The sequence below is a fragment of the Sturnira hondurensis genome, unplaced genomic scaffold, assembly GCF_014824575.4.
Source record: "Sturnira hondurensis isolate 20B ecotype Veracruz unplaced genomic scaffold, ASM1482457v3 Scaffold0016663, whole genome shotgun sequence".
NCBI lineage: Eukaryota > Metazoa > Chordata > Mammalia > Chiroptera > Phyllostomidae > Sturnira > Sturnira hondurensis.
The window spans coordinates 12615366-12638591 of NW_028089294.1; the positions used below are offsets into that span (position 1 = coordinate 12615366).

General features: G+C 47.5%; 1 protein-coding gene across 1 annotated transcript in view; it reads right to left on the reverse strand.

The window, feature by feature from the left end:
- Positions 1–6432: 6432 nt before the first annotated feature.
- The window catches only part of LCLAT1 (lysocardiolipin acyltransferase 1), a 150818-nt gene continuing 134024 nt past the window's right edge, over positions 6433–23226 (reverse strand). The window contains exon 6 of the mRNA XM_037066642.1: positions 6433–10080. Within this exon, the coding sequence (XP_036922537.1) occupies positions 9578–10080 (503 nt within the window). The 3' untranslated portion in view covers positions 6433–9577. The remainder of the gene's footprint in view (positions 10081–23226) is intronic.

Genomic DNA, 23226 nt, shown 5'->3' on the forward strand with positions numbered 1-23226 from the left:
TTGCAGCCCGCTCTGTGGTACCCCAGGGCGTCCCTGAAGACTTTGCAAGTGAGAACATGTCTCTCCCCTTTGGTTTCCCAAGACTGCCCAGACCTTCAGAGATGCTAGCCATCGTGTGTTGTCCCCAGGTCTTCCGCCATCAGTGGGTGGGGTGGAGACCAGCTGGCTGTGGGTCCGAGGGCAGGGTCTGGGGCCAGAGAGCCCTGTCGACAACCTGTGCCCTTGCCTGAGTCTGCACAGAGCAGACCTTTGACATGGAACAGGAAGCTGAATGGCTGGGAAGATGGGTGACATTACCAGGTGACACAATGAGGAATCTATGGGAGGGACTCTGGAGTGGGTTTGGCAGAGGGTAGGGGACTGTGAGATGCGGGTGCTTCTTGTATGTGGAAAGCAGACGGCCCAGCTCAGTGGCCTCCCCTGAACTGATTGACAAGCTGGTTTCCTGCAACCCATCCTCCATGTAGCACTAGGGGGACCTCTTTATTTGTAACATAAACCAGATTGTTACTCCCTGTGCCCACTCTCCAGTATGCAAACATCACTCCATGTGCATTACGCTGCAACCTGCAAGGCCCTGCATGGACTGGCCCTGCATCCCCTTCCCTCCAGCACTCTGCACCCTAGTAGGTCTGCTGCAGAGCCACGGCCAACCCCACCACACCGGGGTCCCCAGGAGACTCAGTACACTCTGCCGGAGTGAGTGAGCAAGTAGACCTGAGCTGCTGGGTGGCTCTTGTCTGCCCTGCGATCTTTCCTTTTGCAGCTTTACAAAGACATTATTGATGTATAGCATATGTAAGGTTAAAGTATAAGACGTGATGATTCAATACACATGTATATATTGCAAAATGATTACCACTAAGGCCAGTTCACATTTCCATCCCTTCATATAATGCTGCCGTGTGTGCGTGTGCATGTACATATGTGTGTGGTGGTCACATTCAAAATCTACTCTCCTAACCATTTTCAAGTATATAATGCAACATTGCTCCTTACGGTCACCACAATGCACATGCACCCCCAGATTTCACTTTTCTTACAGCTGGGGCTATGCCCTCCACCTGACACCCCCCATTTCCCCAGTCCCCAGCCTCTGGCAAACACCACTGGACTCTCTGTCTGAGTGAGTTCAGCTTTTCTAGACGCCACATGTAAGTGGTGTCACGTGGTACTGGTCTTTCTCTGACTCGTTCCACTCAGCACAACGACGACGACGTGCATTGTTCAGAAAGGCAGACTTTCCTTCTTTTCACGGCTGCGTAGTATTTCATCATGTGTCTGTGTGTCTACCTCACATCCCTACCCATGCACCCCTCGAAGGCACACAGGTTGCTCCCACGTCTGGGTCATCGTGAATGAGGCTGCGGTGGGCTTGGGGGTGCAGCTCGCTGAGCCAGCGCCTTCCTAAGTGGGGTTGCTGGGTCGTACGGCAGCTCCATTTTCAATTTTTTGAAGGAACGCCTTACTGTTCTCTGCATTGGTTCATCCTCCCACCAGCAGTGCTCAAGGGCTCCTTTCCCACATTCCCACCAGCACTCACCTCCTGCCTTTTTGGTGGTAGCCATCCCGACACCTGTGAAGCGGTGTCTCCTCCTGCAGTTCATGGGTATTCCCCCAATGACTAGTGACATTGCACACCTTCCCCCGTGCCTGTAAACTGGGGGTGTGCTCGTAAGGTAGTTCGTATTACGGCACCCCTGTTCATTTCCTGGGTGTGCTGACTGCGCTCTGGTTACGCACGATGGCGAGGTTTGGGGGGTCTGCATAAAGCATCCACTCCTGCCTCAACATTCTTTGCCCCGGGGCTCCTTCTGCCAAGATGCTTTTCCCGGATAGCCGCACGGTGTGTTCATTCGTTCCCTTCCTGTCTTTACTCAAGCATGTGGTGGCCTGAAATGTCACTGGTGTTTCCACTGTGAGAGGATGTCTTTCAGCCAGGCCACGTCCTTCTCATTTGCTTTTTAGGAAAAACCCCACAATCCTCCCATTGAGACCAGGAAGGAAAACATCAATGGTGGGAGAGGCTGAGTCAGTGGGTCATCTTTCTTTGCTGGAATAAATGAAGGTCAAGGGTAGGAGCCAGGAGTGGGGCCTGCCAATGTCCAAAGGGGGGTGTTGTTAGGCAGAACAATGGGCAGCTTCTGCCCACCACTCCCCTGCACAAGGGCTGGCCAGTGACTGAGGCCCATGGCACCCATCATCCCAGGGTCACCGCCAGGGGTCAGATGTTCCCAGACACCACATGCTCAGAGGGCGGGGCACACGGGTCCACTGCAGGGATGGGAAGGGGCCAGACCCTGTGGAAGAACTTCACAGAAGACTGCCGAAAACCCTTTACCCTTTTCCACCCATTCTTTGATTCGAATCTCACAGCAGTTTGTGATGGAAGGAAGCTAGCTCCTGGGCATTTCCTCCATTTCTCAGTGGTGGAACTTAAGGCCAGCTTTGGGTATTTGGCTTAAGATCACAGAGTCAGGAAGCTATCCCAAGTCAGCTTTTAGTCAAGGACTGCGACGCCTCCACACTGTTGCATTTCTTCCCAAGACTAGTCGTTGTTGCATGTGTGGACGTGTTTGGAGTTCAGTGGCAGGATACTTGGAACATGGGATTGTGCGTTTGAATCCTGCCTCAGCCACTTAGGAGCCGAGTCATCTTGGGCATGGATGCCCCTAAACCCTTTGGGGGTTCATGCTGTCACACTGTGGAGAAAGTCTGAGAAAGTGCTTTGCAAACTGCAAACTGTCTGCCTGTGGCTCACTAGTGGCTGTGTGGGGACAGTGAGAGGGTTCGTATTCCATGCCTCGTTACAATTACCAAACGCCACGATACAAATAGCAGCTGCACTACGGGCGTGCCGTGCTGTGCATGGCCAGTGGATTATCTCCTTCAGTTCTCACTATAAGCACAGTGTCTGGGTTTTCCGCTGCTCTGTAACCAACTTCCCAAGCGCTAGCGACTTACGTTCACAACAAGCATGCAATCTCTCTCAGCTCCTGCCTCCTGCCAGCTCTCGGGACGGAAAATCCCACTGTGGGTGTGGTCATCTGTCGTTTTACAAAGGTTTCGGGAAATTGCACCACCAGCTACTGTAGGCAACTCCTACTTAGCCATGTGCAGTGGACAGAGTAGCCCCAGGGCTGGTGCCCTCTGCTGGCCAGCTGTGTTCCGGGGGCCTCCAGCCCCGGGGCACCTGCACTTTGGCACCAGACATAAGCCTCTGCCTTGGACAGGACATCCACTCTTACTTACCTGCTTCATTTCTGTCTGCTTGGCTTCAGACCTACAAGGTGCTGCTTCTTCAACAGCGTTGTGGGGTTCTTTTGTTTGTTTCACTGTTTTGTTTTGAAGGGAAGGAAAGTGTATATGTGAGCAGGGAGGCCAAAGAATTAAGCACATTTTGAGCCAAGTTTTTACTGTTAAAAGTTCATAGACTAATATATTTTGGTAAATCATATTACTAGTCACACATAATTTGATTCTTGTTAAAAAAAAAGTCTAATTGTGTTTGAGGGGTGGATGGGTTTGCATCTCCATTTTGTTGTTGTCGTTATTTTAATTTGTAAATTTCTGCACCCAGCTCTAGGCTAGAACGGGACCCCTTTCTGAGTGACTTCCAGGGAATCACTGTTAAGAATTTATTGTGCAAGAAGAATGACTAAGATGCTGGGCTGAACACTGGGATCAGAGAAACGTGAGACATTCTTCGCTGTCCAGAACCTTATCATCCAGCCGAGGTGACAAGACTGAAACCCAACTGTAACACAAGACAGAGTGCAGTCCAGTCCAGCGGGAGTTGCCCAGGAGTGCCACCACGACGGGAGGACACTGCAAGCTGGACCGGTCAGGAAAAGCTCCAGAGAGAAAGCGGGATTCGACTAGACTGGGGTTGGTGGAGGAGGCACCTTTCACAGGTGAGGGATATGAGCGAAGGTGGGAGAGGGCGTGGGGCACACGAGGTTTGGGCGATGACGAGATCTGCTCAGTCCGTTGTGTTGGTACAAAAAGGTTCACCTCACCTGGGGACATCCTGGGTCCAAGGCTGGGCTGGGTTGGGGAGTAGCTGGGATAGGTAGGGTACAGCTGACGGACACAGGTGACCGACTGTGGGTGAGGCTGTCTGTGCGCAGCCCAGTGTCGATGGAGAGAGAACTGCGGAGCTGCTTTGTGGCGCACTGTGCAGGGGTCGGGAACCCTGTGGAAGCCACGCCGATATTCTCCAGACTCCACTGGGGGGCTGGGCAGTTCCAGAGTTGACATGGACATCTGGCCATCTGCATCATTTCATCCTATTTTCTTAAAATGACCTTAACAGTCTCCTTGAAATTAATCTCTCTTGCCCTTTGCCCCTGGTTGGGGGGGGGGAGCAGTGAGTAACCCCCATTGTATTTCTGGACAAATAAGCAGTTCGGGAATGAGCACAGAAACCCAGTTTAGGATTTCTCTTGTGCCACTTGAGAAGCAGCCTTTCTGGCTCTTTCCCACTGGACTTGAACCTGGGAGGATGGAGGGCTGAAGGGGCTGCAGGCGTCAGGCTACACGTGGATCCTGCAAGTCACGTCAGCACAGCCCAGACGCCCGAGTTGTCTCTTAGTAATTTACTTTAAATCGTTTCCACGTGAGGACAGCCTTGTCCGTGCTCACAGCAGCACCTGTGCACCTCCCAGGGCTTTCTGACGGGCACTGGATGCACCCTCATCGTAAATCCACCCTCCACAGGGAGGCGCCTAAGCCCTGTGTGCAAACTTACGGGTAAAATGAGTGACGTGGAAGGCCAGCGAGGAGCCAGCTACACAGACTACGCTCTCCTCTCACTCCTTGTGTGAACGGAATGTAGAAATCCTGCCAGCCCAGTGGGCCAGTCCTCAACACGGGCTCTGCAGTTCTGTGCTCCTCTGGCCCCCTTGTCCCTTTGCAGGAGTGTGACCCTGTGGGCTCCCCACAGAGTGCCTTTCAAGCCAAGTGCTTGCTGCAGAACCAGAAGACAGTGGAGCCTCGCAGAGCCTGTAAGAATAGGTAACGTAGGGGAGGAAAATAATTGTCCCGCTGGCCTTCTGAGCTCTTTGATTCAAGGCCCCTGTGATTAAAGACAGATTAACGAGAGAAAAACAAACAGAAGTCTATTAACATGTGTCCCACAGGTATACATGGGAGAAACTGGAGAAGAAATGAGTAATTCCCCAAGGTGACATCAAATTCAGGATTAAATTCCATCTTAATAGGGGAAGGGGAAGTAGGCCTCTCAGGGGCGAGTCGGTGACTTTTAGGAGAGGTGAATGGATGCGCCCTTGGAAGATATGGCAGGTCTGGTGGTTTGTGACCAAGTGTGTCTCAGTGTGGTGTCGACTTCGGGTCTCCTCTCCTGCGACAGCGTCAGTCTTCCCTGGTTGATGAAACTCAAGGACGGGACTGATGGCGCTCAAATCCCTTTTGGAGGAGCCATCTAGTTGAGGCAGGTGAGTGGAGATCAGCGAAAGCCTCTGCCAGTCTTTCCCGTTTCTCAAATGCCTACAGCTCAAAATAATATACCAAAGCGGCTTGTTTTGGACTGGTGTGCCCTCAGCTCCTACAGACACGGTTTGGGGCATCATATCCTGCTACCCCTCAGTTCCATGATTTTTGTGTGCACGTGTCTGTTTGCTAAGCACATCTTTATGCATTTTTCAGGTATGGGTTCAAGAGTTGCTTTGTAGATCAAGCCCCTGGTAGCAGGGGGAGGGAGTGTACATAGGGCCCCCATTTACCTCGTACAGCTAGTGATGCTGATGTGACCATGAGATCCCCACACATGTGGAGCCGTGAACTTGAGCTCGGGCTGAGCTGAGAGAGGGAAGGCGTCAAGTTCTGATGATATTCACTACCCCTGAATTCAGCTGTGACCTCTGGACCTTCCATTAGGGAGGCAGTACATTCCCTCTTTGCTCAGACACTTTCTAAAAATGCATCTCTGAAAGGGTTCTAACTGACTAGCTTTTGGACAACTGCCTATTGTTAAGGCTAGAACAACGCATGGAAACAAAGTAGGACCATCATCCCTGCAAAGGCTGAAACACCACACACCAAACACATAAAAGTAAACTCTATTCAATCGGCTACACTTTATTCTGGGGTTTACATTACAGATAGCACAACTCACAAACGGACCAGTGGACACTGAAAACTAAGGCCGTTCTGTGAGTTATTTTTAAAATTTGGTGTTTTGCACATAATGATCCTTTAAAAGACAAATGACCAAAACTAAGATTCTCTTCTGAGATAAAAATGTAAGGTCGGCACAGGACCACTTGACAGCCATGTCCAGTCTGAAGCCTCCCCCTGTGACGAGACCCTCGGCGTTCTGGACAGCACACCGAATGGCACTAAAGCGGCCGCTGCCTCAGCACTGTGCTCCCCTCTCCAACTGGCATCAGAAGTAGTGTTTACCGNGGACCAGTGGACACTGAAAACTAAGGCCGTTCTGTGAGTTATTTTTAAAATTTGGTGTTTTGCACATAATGATCCTTTAAAAGACAAATGACCAAAACTAAGATTTTCTTCTGAGATAAAAATGTAAGGTCGGCACAGGACCACTTGACAGCCATGTCCAGTCTGAAGCCCTCCCCCGTGACGAGACCCTCGGCGTTCTGGACAGCACACCGAATGGCACTAAAGCGGCCGCTGCCTCAGCACTGTGCTCCCCTCTCCAACTGGCATCAGAAGTAGTGTTTACCGCAGTGCCCAGCGGTCCACGAACCGCTCCCCGTGGGCAGCAAGGAGACTCTTACCTAAGAAAGATGCTGCACAATTCTGGGAACAAGTGAAAGAAAGGGACCTGTAACTAAGGCACTGAAAGCACGTTGTTTATATAAAGAAGTGTAAACAATTGAACACCGCCAGGCTTCCTCCACTTAGTCTCTAGTGGAAGCGTGCGGGCGTGGTGGTCGGGGCCAGAGCGCGCAGTCCCGGCTTGGCTCCCACGTGTGGCTTCAGGTGCGGCGCTGTGGAAGGAACCAATTTCCCAGTGACTCAGCGGGAGGCTGCTGTTTCCCCCATCTGTGTTTTAACCGTGTAACAAACAGGGAAGGGTTTTCGTAGGACTTTTACATGAGAGGCTGTGTCATGTGTTTCTCTTGTTAGTCTTTTGCCGTGTTCTCCTACCGAATCTCCCAGTCCCTAGTGCTCGTTCCATCAAAGACGTCTGGTGCTCTTCCTTCTGGGCCCCTGTTTTCAGTGTAAGGGGGTTCAGGTCCTACATGCACCACACTCACTGTATGTAAAACATCCCCGCACGGTCAAGATTTAGCAGGCGGACACAGGGCAATGAGCTGACCTTCAAAGGCCTGATGGGAGTCAAGTGTGTGTCCAGCACCTGCTGAGTCTGCAGTGAGGGCCCGGGAAGGCATGGAGGGGTCTCTGCTGAGGCCCATTACCACGCTGAAGCTAACTCAATTCCCGATATTTTCTTATCGACTTCAGATAGCTTTCAGATCATGAACTGCATTATTTCTTTGTTTTTTTAAATAACCGGAAATCACATAAGCAACTTTTTTTCTTTTTGACATTATTTCTAATTTTTATAGGAAGTACATTCTCTCTCTATTCCCCAGTATTAGTGTTTATGAATTTGGGGTAGGTAAAAAAAAAGTTTGCATTTTATCTTAAACATGTTTGTCATGGTCAAAAAACATTTGTAAAAAGAAAAGGCTTTCCCTTCTTCTAGCTCCAACAGCTGAAGAGGGCACAGACCCCAAACTGTGAGGCTGGAGGGAGGGCGGCGGGCAGCAGCGTGAACACCTGCAGGGCACGGCCCAGTTTTCCTCCCATGTCCCAGACACATGCAATCCTAGTCTTGACTAGTATTGAGACTAGTTCTGTGTTTCCAAATATAACCAAAGGAGGTCCAAGAGAAACCTAAATTACAAACCTCCTTTATTCAGAAAAAATTAACATAAAAAAGACACCCTAAAAAACCTAGAGTCCTACAGCTGCATTTGCAGCAGATGTACCTAATAACTGATTAGGAGCTCCCAGCAGGATTACAAACAGCCTGCAGGGCGCAGCTACCTGTGAGCTGGTGCGTGGGGTAGAAGCACTAGTTAGTCCTCTTCGAACAGGGGCCGTGTGTCAACAGCAACTGCCTAAAACAGCACTTTCTGAAAGAAGCTGCCCGGTAAGTCCATCTCTCAAAGTGCTTACCTTTCACGGCAACGCGCGTTTCACTGTGGGGGAAGTCAGTGTGGGGCAAAAATGAGCTGTAACGCAGGGGAAGGCGTTCATGCCCGAGCACTGCACGAAGCAGCAAGTGGCTCTGAGGCCGGGTGAAGCGGGGGTACAGCCGCAGGGTTGCTAACAGCTAAGACTTTAACGGCCTCGGGTCTTCTGCTGCTCTGACCAGCACCCTCATGACGTCACCAAAAAAGCAGCGTGGCCCGGTTTCTGGGCCTCAGCAGGAGGTTGGTGCTGTTGGCTTGCTGGATTTCCCACTGACTCCAACTAACAGGAATACGGAGGTGAACTACTGGTCAGACATGTTTAAATTTTACTACTTAAGGAGGAAGCCTGGGGCTAACAGTGAGACTCCCTCCCTGTTGTTAGAAAAGAAGGACCGACTTTTGCGTCAGTTTGCTCTGCAGGGGGGGTGCTGCAGAGGCTGCGAGGGCGGCCTGGCCAGGGTGAGCCGCTGCTTCTCGGTCGCCGCCCTAGCGGTGGGAGTGACAGTGCCGTGTGCACAGACAAAACACACTCACCTCCCTTCTCGGGCTGGTTTCACAGAAGTGTTTCAAAAGACACAACTTCGAAGGAGGGGTTCTGACTGCAATAACAGAATGTTCCATGCTTTCCTTTAAAAACACGTGGTTTTTACTGTTTTTAACACAGAAGGGGTTACACCTGCCCATATGCCGTCAAGACGCCAGCACTAGGCATGCGAGATTAAGTAGAAGAACTAAAATGTTTTAATTCCTACCTTTAAAACTTCAAACTAAGGTTTCCAAGTGGGAGCCTGGGGCAGCCCTGAGAGGTGTCCAGGTCTTACTTTCCTTGTGAGAAAAGGGCACAGCTGGACTTCCTGTCAAAACGTTCGGTCAGTTTAAGGACAAGAGATGTCTGGTTTCTGGTCATAAGGAAGGGTGCGGTGGTTTGACTGGCAGAGAGGAGCTGGGAGGGAGGGAGGGAGGGAGGGCGCAGGAGGAGGGCCCTCACCCTGACCTCGGACAGCCTAGTGCCAGCATCTGAGCTGGTGCTCCCGGGCCCAGATCTGCCTCCGGGCTGGGTGTTGGTGAGGAAATGGGACAGAGCCCCTGGGAAAATCTTGTGTGTGCCTCATCTGTGAACAGCCTGGCGATTGTTTAAGCATACTCTGGCCCGACTTATGTCATAGTGATTGCTCCCCACTATGTGTATTGAAATTACATTCAGAGATTTAGGGGAAAAATGCGTGTAGCAGTATTTTCCCACAAAACTAAGTGCAAAATATCTTTAACAGATAATGACGGTAGTAAGAAATATTTGACGCAGTCATGCAAAAACCCATCTTGGTTTACAAAGGCTTACAACACTTCCCAAGTACTCCCTAGCTTGTCACGCTGTGAACCTGATCTTACTCATCCTTCTTTGCAGTTAGCTGCGACTGTTTGTGTAAAAAACGGTAACACGCAAGTTCGATGATCTCCAGTCCACCAAAAATTCTCTCTTGCAGCACGAAGATGACGATGGTGATGACAAAATACCACCGAACAAAACTGTACAGATAGATGAGGAGGCACATTGCAGGGCTGAACAGGCTCCAGTACAGGATAGAGAGACATTTGACCGCAAGGACCCTGGGCTCGGACTTGCACGGCGGGATCACGGTCCGCCCGGTGAAGCCAAAGCCCTTGTCCCCCTGGTAGAAGGAGCGCAGCCGCCCCTCCTTCTCCTCCCACCGCTGGTGGCACCAGAGCTGCAGGTCCTCCTTGGCGGCGGGCAGGGCGTCCACGGGGTAGCGGCGGACGTGGAAGTGGATCTCCCTGGGGAAGTCCCCCTGCAGCAGGTGCCTCTCCGTCTGCGGGATGTTGTGCGGGTAGGCCACCGTGATGTCGTGCACGGCATCGAGGTTCCTGCCTGGGTTCGGAAGAGAGAAAAGGCAGCAGGGCTGATTCACACTGCAAGGCAGGACCAGAACCAGGAAAAGTCGGAACAGTGTGAGCCCTGAGGAGCAGGCAGGGCTATAGATACCGTTGTTCTGGGCACTCGGGTCAGTATTGGCCCGTCACTTGGGGGTTTTCATCTGCTTGCCAGTTACCACGGGGACCTTCAGAAAGAAACGATCTTCATCTACAGAAGCAGTAACCTGCATTCTAGAGCTAAATAAGCACGCAAGTCAGATCCCAGACAGAAAGAAAAGGGCACAGGGCCAACCCTTCTACACCAATAGGATTCATGCTTTGAGGCCCCTATTCAAACACCCTTCTCTCCAAATAAAACACAAACTTTCTCATTTTTAACCCAATATTACCATGACAGCTAATGGAAAGAAAAACTCAGAATCCGACTTGATGAAATGGTCAGAAACCCATGAAAAGTTTGTGATTTTTTTTAATTTTTAAAAACATATCCACAGGAAGTCGGAGTAAGACCCTGACCCGGTTATCACCATCATCCTTAGCACGCGCAGATACATTACTTGGAGTTGTTTCCAGCAAAGTCATGCTCGGTGCTGGAGAAAAAGAGCGGGGCCTGACCTCACTCAGGAGCTTGGGACCCAACCAGGGAGACAGGCATGCACAGAGCCCTGAACAGAGCACAGAGCACGGGTGAGGGGCAGGGAAAGGAGGGAGAGAGCAGGCTGCCCGGGGCAGAGTGTGCCTCCCTGCGTGCGCAGAGCCTGAAAGCAGGCTGGAGGCACACAGGAAAGGCCCTCACCAAGAGTCTGAACTCAGTGCTGTAAGGTGGTAGAGAAGCCCCTCAGATGGTGCAGAACCACTTCAAGATTTTTAACAGAAAAGGGATCAGATGGTTTCATTTTAGCAAGATTTGCCTTGAGGGCAGTGACAAGAATGGCTTAGAGAGGACCAAGAACAAGAGAGGCAGGTAGAGTGACCTGAGGGTCGTCACAAGGCAGGAAGGCAAGAAATGAAGAGCAGGTGGGGGCAGAAACACCAGAGCCAAAGAGGAGGAAATGGAGGAAGGTTTTTATCCGCAAAGGGGCCAGTCAGCTGTCTGAATAACTTTCAAACAAAGGTCTCCAGACCACACAGAGCCACAGGTGACTCTGCTCTGCAAGCAGGAGAGCAGGAGAGCTGACTTCTGCTCTCACCCTACGGTGACCCCCTGGCCCCAGGGCCTCCAGCTGGAGGAAGCCATCACCAGACCAGTTAGCCTCCTCCTAGGAGGTGATCAGGGGAGGGGTTGGCGTGGCCGACAGGGCTTGGTTCACATTTAAGTGACAAAGATGAAATGAACATTCAAAAGCTGAGATGTGCCTTTATTCATTTACCAATATATAGTGGAACCAAAAAGAGGCAGTAATAGATTCAGAAAAGAGAAAATCCTTGCAACTGCAAAGGATTTATACTGTCTTTAAAGCTTTCAGTATGAAAATAATTGACTTAAATATGCAAATCAAGTGGCTACCCTCAGTAAAAGCTACCCACTTGAAACGATCGATCGTTGCTTTGTAGATGGTTTAAATTACAAATCCAATGCCGTCTGGGCACTGGTCACCTGCTTATCCGAGGCTCCGACTGGATCTGTTCTGTTCTGATGCGTATGTGGAAAGGCTCATATTTCACTGCTACTTTGTAAGTCCGCCATCCTGTCGGGACAACCATGCTCGCTGGGGTCCTGGGACTTTTCTTTCCTTCCCAGAGGGACGGAACAAGCACTTGCTCAACTCCTGTGTGTCAAATCTTAACCTTTAGTCTGGGACTGAGGCTGAGGGGATTCTGAATACGTTCGTTCTGTCTCATTAACCAAGAGAAGGCGAAAGGAGGGAGTGTCTCCCGGCACCCCAGGTGGAGCCCGTGTTACTGGAAGGGTCCCGCCCGATGAGAAAAGCTCCCTGGGAGTGGGAGATGGCCAAAGCCTGACACATTCGTGTGTTCAAAATGAAAGGACCAAGGGAAGAAACCCTGGTTTGCCCACGGCTGCTAAAGATCAGAGCCAACTGTATAGTTCAGTGGCAGAGTAAAAGAACTGTAAACTCTTAAATTTGTTTTTAGCCCAAAGTGATCTTGGGCTAAATTTTGATAACTGAAATTTTCCCCATTCCATAATTAAATGTATGCTGAAATGTAATTTTTTGCATCTCATTTTAATAGCTGCTTAAAAAATTAGAAATTAAAAATTTCTATTAGCCACATCCGAATCCATAAATCTGACTACACATTAACATGTAACATACTAGTTTTAGATAAAGCAGCATGTCATCTAGAATGCTTTGCATGAAAGGAAAATGATGGACACTCGGGTAAGGGGTTAGCATGTTTCTCAGATATGTGCACTGTTTTTAAGATTAAAAAAGAAAATTACCCCAATGGGATAAAAGTTGGATTGAGTAACTAAACAATTATTCACTGTAACCCTTTGACACTGATAATAATAATTATTATTATAATTAACACTACTATAATAATAGTAGATGGCTAATAAGCATGATGAATCGGCACTACTCGGTACACTTTGGGAAACAGCTTTGAATGGACAGATTTGGATATATTTAGACAAAAATACCAATGAATAAGACACCGCCAAGCTTCAGAATAAAAGGGCATGCATGAGCCACCTAAATCAGCTGCTATTATAAGGCTCAAACAGCATTGTCGTCTTTGTCAGAGAAAACACCACTGTTTCCCACCAGGAACACTCCTTTTTCCTTCTGTGTCAGTTAGATCCTTGCGGAACAAAAGGTGGAGTCAGACAGCTTCCGGTCCTGCCCCCTATCGGCCATGATCTTGACGTGCGCACTCTAAGCCCCATCAGGGCGAGGGAATAACAATACCTGTCCTCACAGGGATCTGACGATGAACTGGGATAAGGACTACAAATCCTTAGAGAGGTGCTCGAATACTTTCTAGTTTACGGCAGATTTGACGTGTTAACTATAATGCTGTTTTTCAACTGGAAGTCTGAATGCAGTACCGAGTACTTTCTCCATCCCTCCTCGCTGACAGCAGACACTTCGTTGTGCATTCTGGAACGCAGCCCCCTCTTTCCGTCAGGTACCTCCGCAGGAGCTTGAGTTTCCTCACCAGTTCTCAAAAGCCTGGCTTTAAATAGAACTACCAATTCCTCAGCGAAAACCTGGTCATTCTCCACTGTGCTACTTTTTCCTTTCTGTCCCTGAGAAACACAGGGTTCCCACTGGCTGGAAAGCACTCTTCCAGAGCTGGCATTCCCATCAGCGCAGACGTGCTCTGCCACCAGGAGTGGCCACCTCACTCACACAGCCCACCCTCCCGCTTCTGCTCTGGGAGTCTCCTCCGCAAACCCCCGCAGCAAACCCCCGCAGCAAACCCCCGCAGCTTTACCTCCATCACAGATCTCCACCCTATCAGTCCCTTCGGCCTCCTAACCGGTCCATCGACAGCCCCCTCTGCTGACCAACAAGGCCGCCCAGAGCCCCGCTATCCCTGTGCAGACATGCTCAGAGTCTCAGCCAGACCTGGTCTGAGGTCCACAGCTCCCAGTCCTGACCCCAACACACCTTCGTCAGCCTCTGCCCAACCACTGACTCAGGTTCCTAGCGTACCACTGCCCTCCCGAGCCTGGCACCTACAGGAATGCAGCTGGAACTGGGGGGGCCTCAGGAAGTTCAGGATGCGGGAATGCCCCTCCCCTCGCCTGGCACTCCCCTTCTTCTTGGATTGAGGATGTCCACTCACCCTCTCTGCTCACAGTGGACTCCCCCGATAGCCCACAAAAACTAGTTTCAGTGTATTTTGGCTGTAGCAAGTCCAAATACATACTTAGGCTTCATGTGATCAATTCACGCAGCTTCAGTCATTCACAGGCAGAGAGTACAGCAAACTCACACACACACACACACACACAGTGGGGAAGGCAGAAGGAGGAACGGACAAAAAAGGAAAACAAAAACCTGGACAAAGGGGTCAGGAGAAAAAGGCTAAAAAGTGTACGAGCAGGTGGTGCGGCTAGGCCAAATAAAGGGAGGAATGCGGGGAAACTGATTGAGAGAGAAGGGAAAAGGCCATGAACGGAATTCAGTGCCCGTCATCGAAAACCAGAGGAAAAGCAGAAGGAAGGAAATGGGTCAGGAGGCAAAAACGGTCAAGTCCAAGGAGTTAAAAAAAGATCTGTGACCACAAAGATGGTCTTAATATTCCTAATCCTCTGCCGTAAAAACAATTTCCAAGCAGACTTTAATACAAAAGTGGATAAATCATACGAAATTCAATCAGTCTGAACTTGGGGAGCTATCTTAATCAGAAAGAGATTTAATGAAAAGCCTTAGCTTAGATGACTACTCTAATTATTACAGGCTAATATTTGTCCACAAAGAAGGATTTGTTTCGAGATTAGTCAGAGCCCAGGAGAAGCCAGAGACACCGATTCAATAATGGAAAGCCTAATTAAATGATAGCAGAATCCTAATGATAATGTATTGCTTTCTCCTGCACATGATTTATTTACCGCAACCGATTTTCACTTGGTTCATTATGGAAAACTAAATAAAATGCAATTATTAAAAATAAATGGGGAAAGAAGAAAAGAATTGGTAAATTAAAACTTATTTTAATATGGAGAAATCCGGATGTAACAAACTGCGGTCGTTAAGAAGCAGGCTGCTGCAGGAGATATGGCTGTGGCCAAGCCGTGCGTGGAGAAGCCGGGCGTCTGGCTACCTACCTCCTTCGGAAGCTGGTCGCTGCCCTTATGTGCTCACAGTTCTGTGAGGCGCTTTCAATGCAGCAAATCACAGGTGCTGATGAAAAGTCTGGGGAGTGCTCACCGAACCACAGTGACAGTGACGACCACGGATCCTGCACTGGCTGCAGCTACCACGGGGAGTCAAGGACGGAAAGAGGTCCCTGCACTTTGGAAGTCTATACTCCCATTCAAACACAAGACCTAAACTTACGAAAAGTTATGTAATAACACGTGAAATGATCAAAGTTAACATAAAATCTGAGAAGTGACGTGAGTGTAGCAGAACAGTGCTGTGAATGAGTTCTGAGAAGGGCAGGGTCACTGTGGGCTGAAAGGCCTACCAGCTCACCAAGCGAGAAGGTCGCAATTCTGATTGAGAGTGTGCATACCTAAACTAGTTTCTTGAAACGCAGAAGAAACAGGGACTTCAACACTGAGTAAATTCTAGGAAAACCAAGTAGTTATGGAAAAACAAACATCCTATGAGTGTATCTTTTTAAAAAAATAACACAACAGAACAGACTTCAAAGCCATTCTAATGGGTATAAAAAACTTAGACAACAAAGGTGACATCACAGATCCGTGAAGGAAGAACAGACTGCTAGATACACAGTGTTGGAGAAAAATAAAGCTGGGCCCGCACCACCGACACACACACTTAAAGGAGGGAACCACATGGACAAAAACTTACATTAAAGGTACTTAGATAATCGACTGAAGAAAATGGTGACTGTTTTGACGATCAAGTTGCAAGAAAAGTTTTCTTAAAAAACAAAGAACTCTAAGAGCATAAATTATAAGGCAAAAAAATGTATGATGTTGACCACATTAAGAATTTCTGTCCAATGAATATGTAAGAGATTAACAGAACACTTCCAATGTGTAACACTAAACAAGGGACTGATATCTAGAACACAAACGAACTAGTTAGTGCAAGTCAATGCATCGCTGGAATAGTCTCCATAAAAAACTGGAAGATACAGAGTGGGGCAAAAGTAGGTTTCCAGTTGTGAGTATGTGAAAGTTTATTATGTATTAATTATTGTACTATTTTCCACATGAACGTCGAAGAGGAAACCCAGAAACCTAACAGGCACATGAAAATCCTTGGTAATCAGACAGAAACAAAACAACACGGCATTACTCTACCCAAAGTCCACTGGCAAGAAGTGGAACTGAGTAATACCAAATGCTGGTAGAAAAGGGGGTACAAAGGCACCCTCCTGGACTGCTAGTGTGAGTTCACAGGGGGATAACCATTTTGGAGAGTAGTTTGGAGCTGATCAAATTGAAGTGACCCAATCCTGTGACTTGGCAATTCCACTCTGGGGCATGCGCACTAAGGCAATTATCACACAGGTGCGGAGAGCATCTCTGAGATGTTTACTGCAAGTTCTTCCATGATGGTACAAGTTGGCGGCTACCTGGGTGTCTTTGGGAGCCTCAATAATTGAAAGGTGGAAAGGATACACCATGGAGAAGGCAGTAGTAGGAAGCCAAGGATTAGAAATATGCATAACAGCCCTGGCTGGTGTAGCTCAGTGGATTGAGCACAGGCCTGCAAACCAGAGGATCGTGGTTCGATTCCTAGTCAGGGCACATGCCTGGGTTGCAGGCCGGTTCTCTGCAAGCCAACTTCCAGCAGGGGACACACAAAAGGCAACCATACATTGATGTTTCTCTCCCTTTCTCCTTCCACTCTAAAGATACACAAATAAATAAATCTTTAAAAAAAATACGCATAACAATGTGAATGTATTTTAAAAGCAAAATGCTAAGTGAGAAAGCAAGAAATAGAACAAGATTCATAACAGTCCTAGTTATGTAAACTTGAAAACGTAGGAACATGAAACAAAACAAAAATTTATAGGAACTCACAAAAGCAAAAGGATGCACCTTAAATGTATCAGAATGACTCCCTGTGGAAGGGGAGGAAGTGGGAGTAGAACAGGGATGGAGCGGGATGAAGAACAAACCACAAACCAAAGAGAAGCTTTGCCAGAGACCGATGACAGATAATGTTCTGTCAACTGAGGAGTGTGATTAACTCGATCCTCTGAATCTGAGGTCTTCATTAAGTAATAACATGTTCTTAAATAATTAATGAACACTAGAAAACTGAAATCAGCCCCTTTAAAATAACAGTCTCCCCAACCCCTTAATCTAAATTAGCTACTCTGTATCAGCTACTGAAGCAACAGCATATTCAGACAGAAAGAGCTAACAAAAATAACATGCAAAGGCAAAGTCCCAGCGTCAGCCTCCACTGCCCCACTGCCTGGGAGCTATAATGTTCGTAACACACACATCCCGGGACAGGATGGGGAGGAATGGTTTGTCGTGCAGTGAAACCTACTCTAACCTGAAGTGCAGCATACAGGTCCCGGGGACGAGGCTATCTAGATCTCGGTGTATTTACGTGCATTGTTGTAGTTGTAAGTCAACTGAAACCTGTCAAAATACTTTAAAATTCAGGAACAGCTCCGCGGTGACCACTTAGCTTTCCCGAATTCTCACATGTAAATCTAAAACAGATCTTTACTTCAGCTATCTTAATCTTGGAAAAATTTATACTATGTAAGAATCTATTATCTTCTCTTTTTTAACTTTCACTTTGAAATAATTCCAGGCTTGTAAAAAATGTTGCAAAGTACTAACAAGACTTTCAGTAAACTTCCCCCACCTTCCCCAAAGGTTAGCACCTTGTACAAACACGGAACACTTCAACAACACCAGATTAATATCAATACTTCGCTATTAGGTAATCTACATATCAAACTTCATTCAAATTATGCCGACTGTTCCACTATTATCCCTGTTTTGGTTCAGGATCAATCCAGGAACTAATGTTGACAGCTGTTCTGTGGTTTCTCAAGGTGGCTCCTCCGATGTGTCCTCATAACTAAATCTAAGTCAGGCACTTTGGCATGACTACTTCAGAGGGGACAACGTGCCCTTCTCAGTGAGTCCCTCAGGATCCATTACCTTCTGGTACAAACCACTGTGACACGGGAGGGACACGGGGCACTTCCTACGTGCACACCGCCACGGCTGGTGTTACCGACGCACCATCCCAAGGTAGTGTTTCGTTTTCTCCCAGTCACCAGAACTCGGGGATCCGGTGATGACACACACGTGTCTCTCTTCTCTAAACCCCACAGCTCTTTATGTGAGCTTCTCCCACGGCACTTATCGTTTTCCTAGTTTTTATTAAGTGTTTATGTCAAAGTCCTATCTCTCGGATTAGATGATATATTCCTCACGGGCAAGCTGCATGTCTTTCTCATCTTTGGATTCTCCACACAGCTATGAACATACCAGTCACAGAAATACCTGTTAGAGACAGAAACACACAGAATGCCAAACGGTATGTAGGTACTTTTTCGTATTATTTTAGTCAATGCAATAACCCCATGGAGGGGATCTGGAGACCCAAGTGGACTCCAGCCTTTGTCTGACGCTACAAAGCCATTAGGGGTGAGGGATGGTTCTAGCCCAGTCAACCTGATTCACAGACTGACTGTAGCCCTACCCCTGGGGTTAGGTTCCAGAATTTCATATCAGGAGCCAGTTCAGCATGTCTCATTTTCAGTTTGGTAAACTGAAGATCAGAGAGATTAAGTAATTTTTCAAAGAGGCTAAGGGCTGGCTGAATAAAAGGTCTAAATTTAGAAGCCAGTTTTCCTCCCTCCTAAGCTTGAGTCAGCTCTTTCCATTGCATAAAACACCTGGAGCAAGGGCCCCCAAATTGTAACTTGGCATTCTCAATGAGCACAATTTTCAAAGTTAAAATCTGGAAGAATACAATTGGTCTTTACATTATCTTTTTAATAGTCTCTCAATATGTTAAGGTTGGCAGCAAAAGCCTCTTAGACAAACTTAAATATCTTAATTTAATTACACTGCAAATATAACCGAAATTCTTTCCATTTCTGAAACATACTACAAACAAAACACCAATTAATCAACAGTCGCCCACAGCGGAAGAGACACACTGTTCTAATTGAGAATGTGTCTGCTGGAAACAGGCTGAATTACGGTATGTTTTCCTGCATATGGTTCTGAAATGGAAAATTTTCCATTACTCTGCTAGGTATGGCTATGAAAACCTAATTCTATTTGAGAGAATTATGGCTCACAGGTGAATTTTTAAGTGCTTCCTTCATCCACCTGTAAAAAAGTGAGAACTGGTATGATCTATCACATTCCTGGGTTGAACCAGGTCACCTTTTATTCCAGTGAATTGACGTTGCTTAGAGTACATTTTCTATTTAATAACATGAATAAACTTTCTTTTACTAAGTATCTTTTATACCCAGCCTGACAGAGAACACTAAAGGTTTGTGAGTAGAATGACCATATAAATGAATATCCTCCTGCGGTTCATTTACCTCTGCCTAAAGTTCTTCCTTCACGGGGTGGCTACCGTTCATCATTTTTACGAAAATCCATCAGTGACTCTTGGGGCAATATTTCCCTTTCTCGCTATAGACACAGAAATACTGTTACGGTTGACTCAGCTGGAATCACAGTGTGACTTGTGGTCTCTCTGACTTGTCTGTCTTCAAAGTCCTGGATGTAACCTACCTTATACTGTGCACACTGAGAAAGTTAGGAAAGGCAACTTGATAGCAAAAGTAAATTCAGTAAGACTCTCTCAGAAACACTAGTTTGCACATTTAAAGTGAATGTGAAACTCATTCTGGTGTATCTTTCAGTTCAGAAAACAGCTCAATTATTCTAAGGCTAATTCGTTCCATGTACTGTTTGTTGTACAACTTACTCTCACTTAACTGTGTGTGTGTGTGTGTGTGTGTGTGTGTGTACGTGTCGGGAATCTTGCCCTAAGTGCCAAGGTCAAAGTCAGTTTCAAAGTCTAACTGAGCTGTCCCTGCTCTGGGGATGGGATGGGTTCCCCGAGAAGACATCATTCTTGACCCCATTAGTGTTTAGAAAGCCTTAAAAGGAGTCTCAGAATCAGCGCTAGACTCCTGTGCAAATAGGAGAACAGAAATACAAATTAACACTTGAGACTTCAAAAAATAGTCACAGACCTTAGAAATTCATCACTGAATCATACAGAAGCAGGAAGCTTTTAATCTCAGACTTTCTTCACTGTTTTTGAAAACCCATAAACTCAAACAAGAATTTTATAAGACTGTATAGGTTTCTTAAGAGTAATGAGTATTATACTTTTCTATGTCCAACAGCACTTGGTTCAATGCTGTCTCATTGAACATTTTATTTTAGTCAATCAATAAATATTTGCTGAATAAATGGATAACTGTCATAATTGGCTTAATAGAAATGTCTTGGCCTCGTTAATACTTTCATTGAAATGTCAATGAACTATATTAAACTTTGTCTTAAAATAATGAATTTAAACCTATGTGTCTCTAACTCATTACGAGTCAGTGGTACTGGTATCAGATTGGCCAGAAGACTGGGTGCTCATTTCTTATTGCATCCGAGCTGTTGCCCCAGCCGCGTCTGAACCTCAGTCACATACCTGAAGAAGGCGGCACGAGTCACTCACCCAGGAAACAGGGGAATGCCGCTTGCTAAGCTATTTTAAAAAGTAACCAGGGAAGGTCTGTGTAGCCAACAGCCCTGGGGTGATGACTTGGCCAAGAGTAATTTCAGAGTAATCACGTTCACTTTAATAAAAACTTCAAATGCTTTGCAAAGTCTTGATCGAATTAATGCCCCACCCCCACCCCCAGGCCTCGTGACCAGCAGCAGAAACGTCTTCGTGGAGCTCTGGTGGGAATTGAGGGGACACGACCGAGGACCAGCAGTAATTTCTGGGTCGTTATTAATGGGAATAGACTCTTCTGGGTCTGCTTGGTCTGAGAAAACCTTAACTCTTCAGCTGGCCTAGTACAAGACAGCACTTGGCGTTCATCGAAAGCAACAGGTTTGATTTTCTACATGAACTCTTGCGGGCCACCTCCTGGAACATTTCTAGCTCGAGAGCACATAAGGATGGAGTCGCGGAGCAAATGGAAATGGAGACGTTGGGAAGAAAGTGAGTTTGGAATTGAACATATTTGAGGTGACAGACACGAATGAAATTATCTACTCCACTTACTGGAAACACAGGCCGGACAGACCTAGGAGGACAGAGAAGAGGGGCAGTCACAGGCGTGCAGGTACAGTCGAAGGGAGAAACAGGTATACTATCGTGAGAGAAAGGCCAAAAGCAGGCGACAGACTTTGGGGAATGGCTTTTCCACTGGAGACCAGAAAAGGAAAGACAGCCAGCAAAGGAGACTTAAAGGGAGAGAACAGTTACCAGGAAATTCAGTGAGATATAAGGGTACTGGCAAACACGTGAAAGAAAACGTCCAAGCTACCCACTGGGTCTGGGCACACGTTGAACTCCCTGCAGTGCGGCCTTTCTGATGACGGGTTCAGGGCCCTGACTGGGATGGGAGCTGCCCCACTCTGGTCAGGGCAGCAGCCGCCACTTGGCCATTTCTTTTGGTTAACCTTCCCTTCTGGCCAGTCGGAATTTAAGATTTCGGGGGTGAAAGATGTGAACCTTGTATTTAAGTTGGCACTTTCAAAACATAAAGGATAATTTAGAGGGCAGGACAAGATATGAAAGATTCTGCGTGTCCATTTTTTCTGCCCGGCACTATCTAGATTCACTCTGACCATTCACTGAAACTGCAATTTAATCTTTATTTTTTTAAAGATGGAGCTTCAGAGCTACAGGGAGGAAAAAGCAGAAGGTATGTCGGTGATAAGGAAAACTGCCTTCAGAATTACTTTCAGAACTTATTTTTGTTAGGCTGAAATTGCCTTAAATATCTCTAAAGATTTTAGATATCTGAATACTTAGAAACACAAAAGCAACTCCTAGGAATAGCAATGCACAGAAATCTAGAGAAATAAATATACTAAAATGAGACATGCAATTTGGTCTTCTTTAGAATAAATCTGCATATAGTGTCCTGCAACGAGTGGCAGACTTTACAAAGGAAATTAAATCCATGGAATTAACATTTTAATGAAGCAGACAGACTATTTACATCCAGACTACCTACTGAGTTCAGCTTCCAGGTGGTTTAATGAGATGAAAATGAAGTCTACACTTTCAGCGAGTCTAGGCTAGGGAACGTTGGGAAATTAGGACTGGATTTAAATTAGAAGACACTGCTGTGTGCAAACACGTCTAGGCTGGCAAGCTGTCTGGGTGAGCCCTGGCACTGCAAATGCTTAGTTTACAACACCTAAGGTGATGCACACGTCTGACTTTTCCTGAGAACTGTCCAAAATCCCATGGGACGGGGCCGTCCTGTGGAGAACATCAGAACAGCTCTCTCGGAACAATCCACTGAAGCTGTGTTACAGGACCAAGAACGTAAGAGTTCAAAGGGGGTCGTGAGGTCCAACCCGGTGCAATCACCCACCTTTATGTGACCACTGCAAACAGAGGGACACCCCGAGGCAGTCTTTTTTTATCACAGGCAGCTCCGATTTGTAGAAACTGTGGGTACACGAGGAAATCTGAGGCTGAAATCAATCCCCCCGACTCCCACTCTTCAGTTTCAGTGTTGTCCTCTAAACCCAGCAATGCGCCCATCCACTTCTGCGCACGCAGCCCTTGGACATTCAAAGCAGGGGCAGCACCCGAGGCCCAGGAGCCACGGTCCACTGTGTTTGTGCATCTTGTGAGCTAAGAATGTTTTTTTTCATTTTCAAATGATTGAGAGCAGTAAAAATATATTTTATGGCACAAGAAAGTTCTATAAAATTCAAATGTTGGTGCCCAAAAATGAAGTGTAATCGGAGCAGCAGAGACCCACTCACTCACCTGCGCTGCAACAGCAGAGCCACGCAGCTGCAGCGGTAACCACGAGGCCTGCACAGCCTAGAAGATCTGGAAAAGCCTGCCATCTCCTCTTACTCCTCTCCTCTCTGAGCGAAGGAGTCAGAGTTCTACAGAACACAGAAAAGCCTTCCAGACTGCTGGATGCACTGTGGTTTGCCTTTGTCCCTTCTAGGTTGCTGAGGCACAGGAAGAGGGTGTGGAAGGGTCGCGCTGCTGGAGCCCAGAGATGACACACCTCACACTGCTCTGTCTAGGCCAGAGCTGGTCACACGGCCCCGACCGGCTGGGAGGGTGCTTGGAAGCAGTGTGCTTCCATTTGCCCAGGAAGGAGAGAAGGTGAGCACCAGCAATGTTTGCTGTGGCTCCTGATCAACAGCAATCAGCACTCAGTTGGTTGGGAGGTGTCCCACAAAGCAAAGGGTTGCTGGTTCGATTCCCAGTCAGGGCACATGCCTGGGTTGTGGGCCAGGTCTCCAGTAGGGGGCACGTGAGAAGCAACCACACAATGACGTTTCTCCCTCCCTCACCTGAAGAATAAA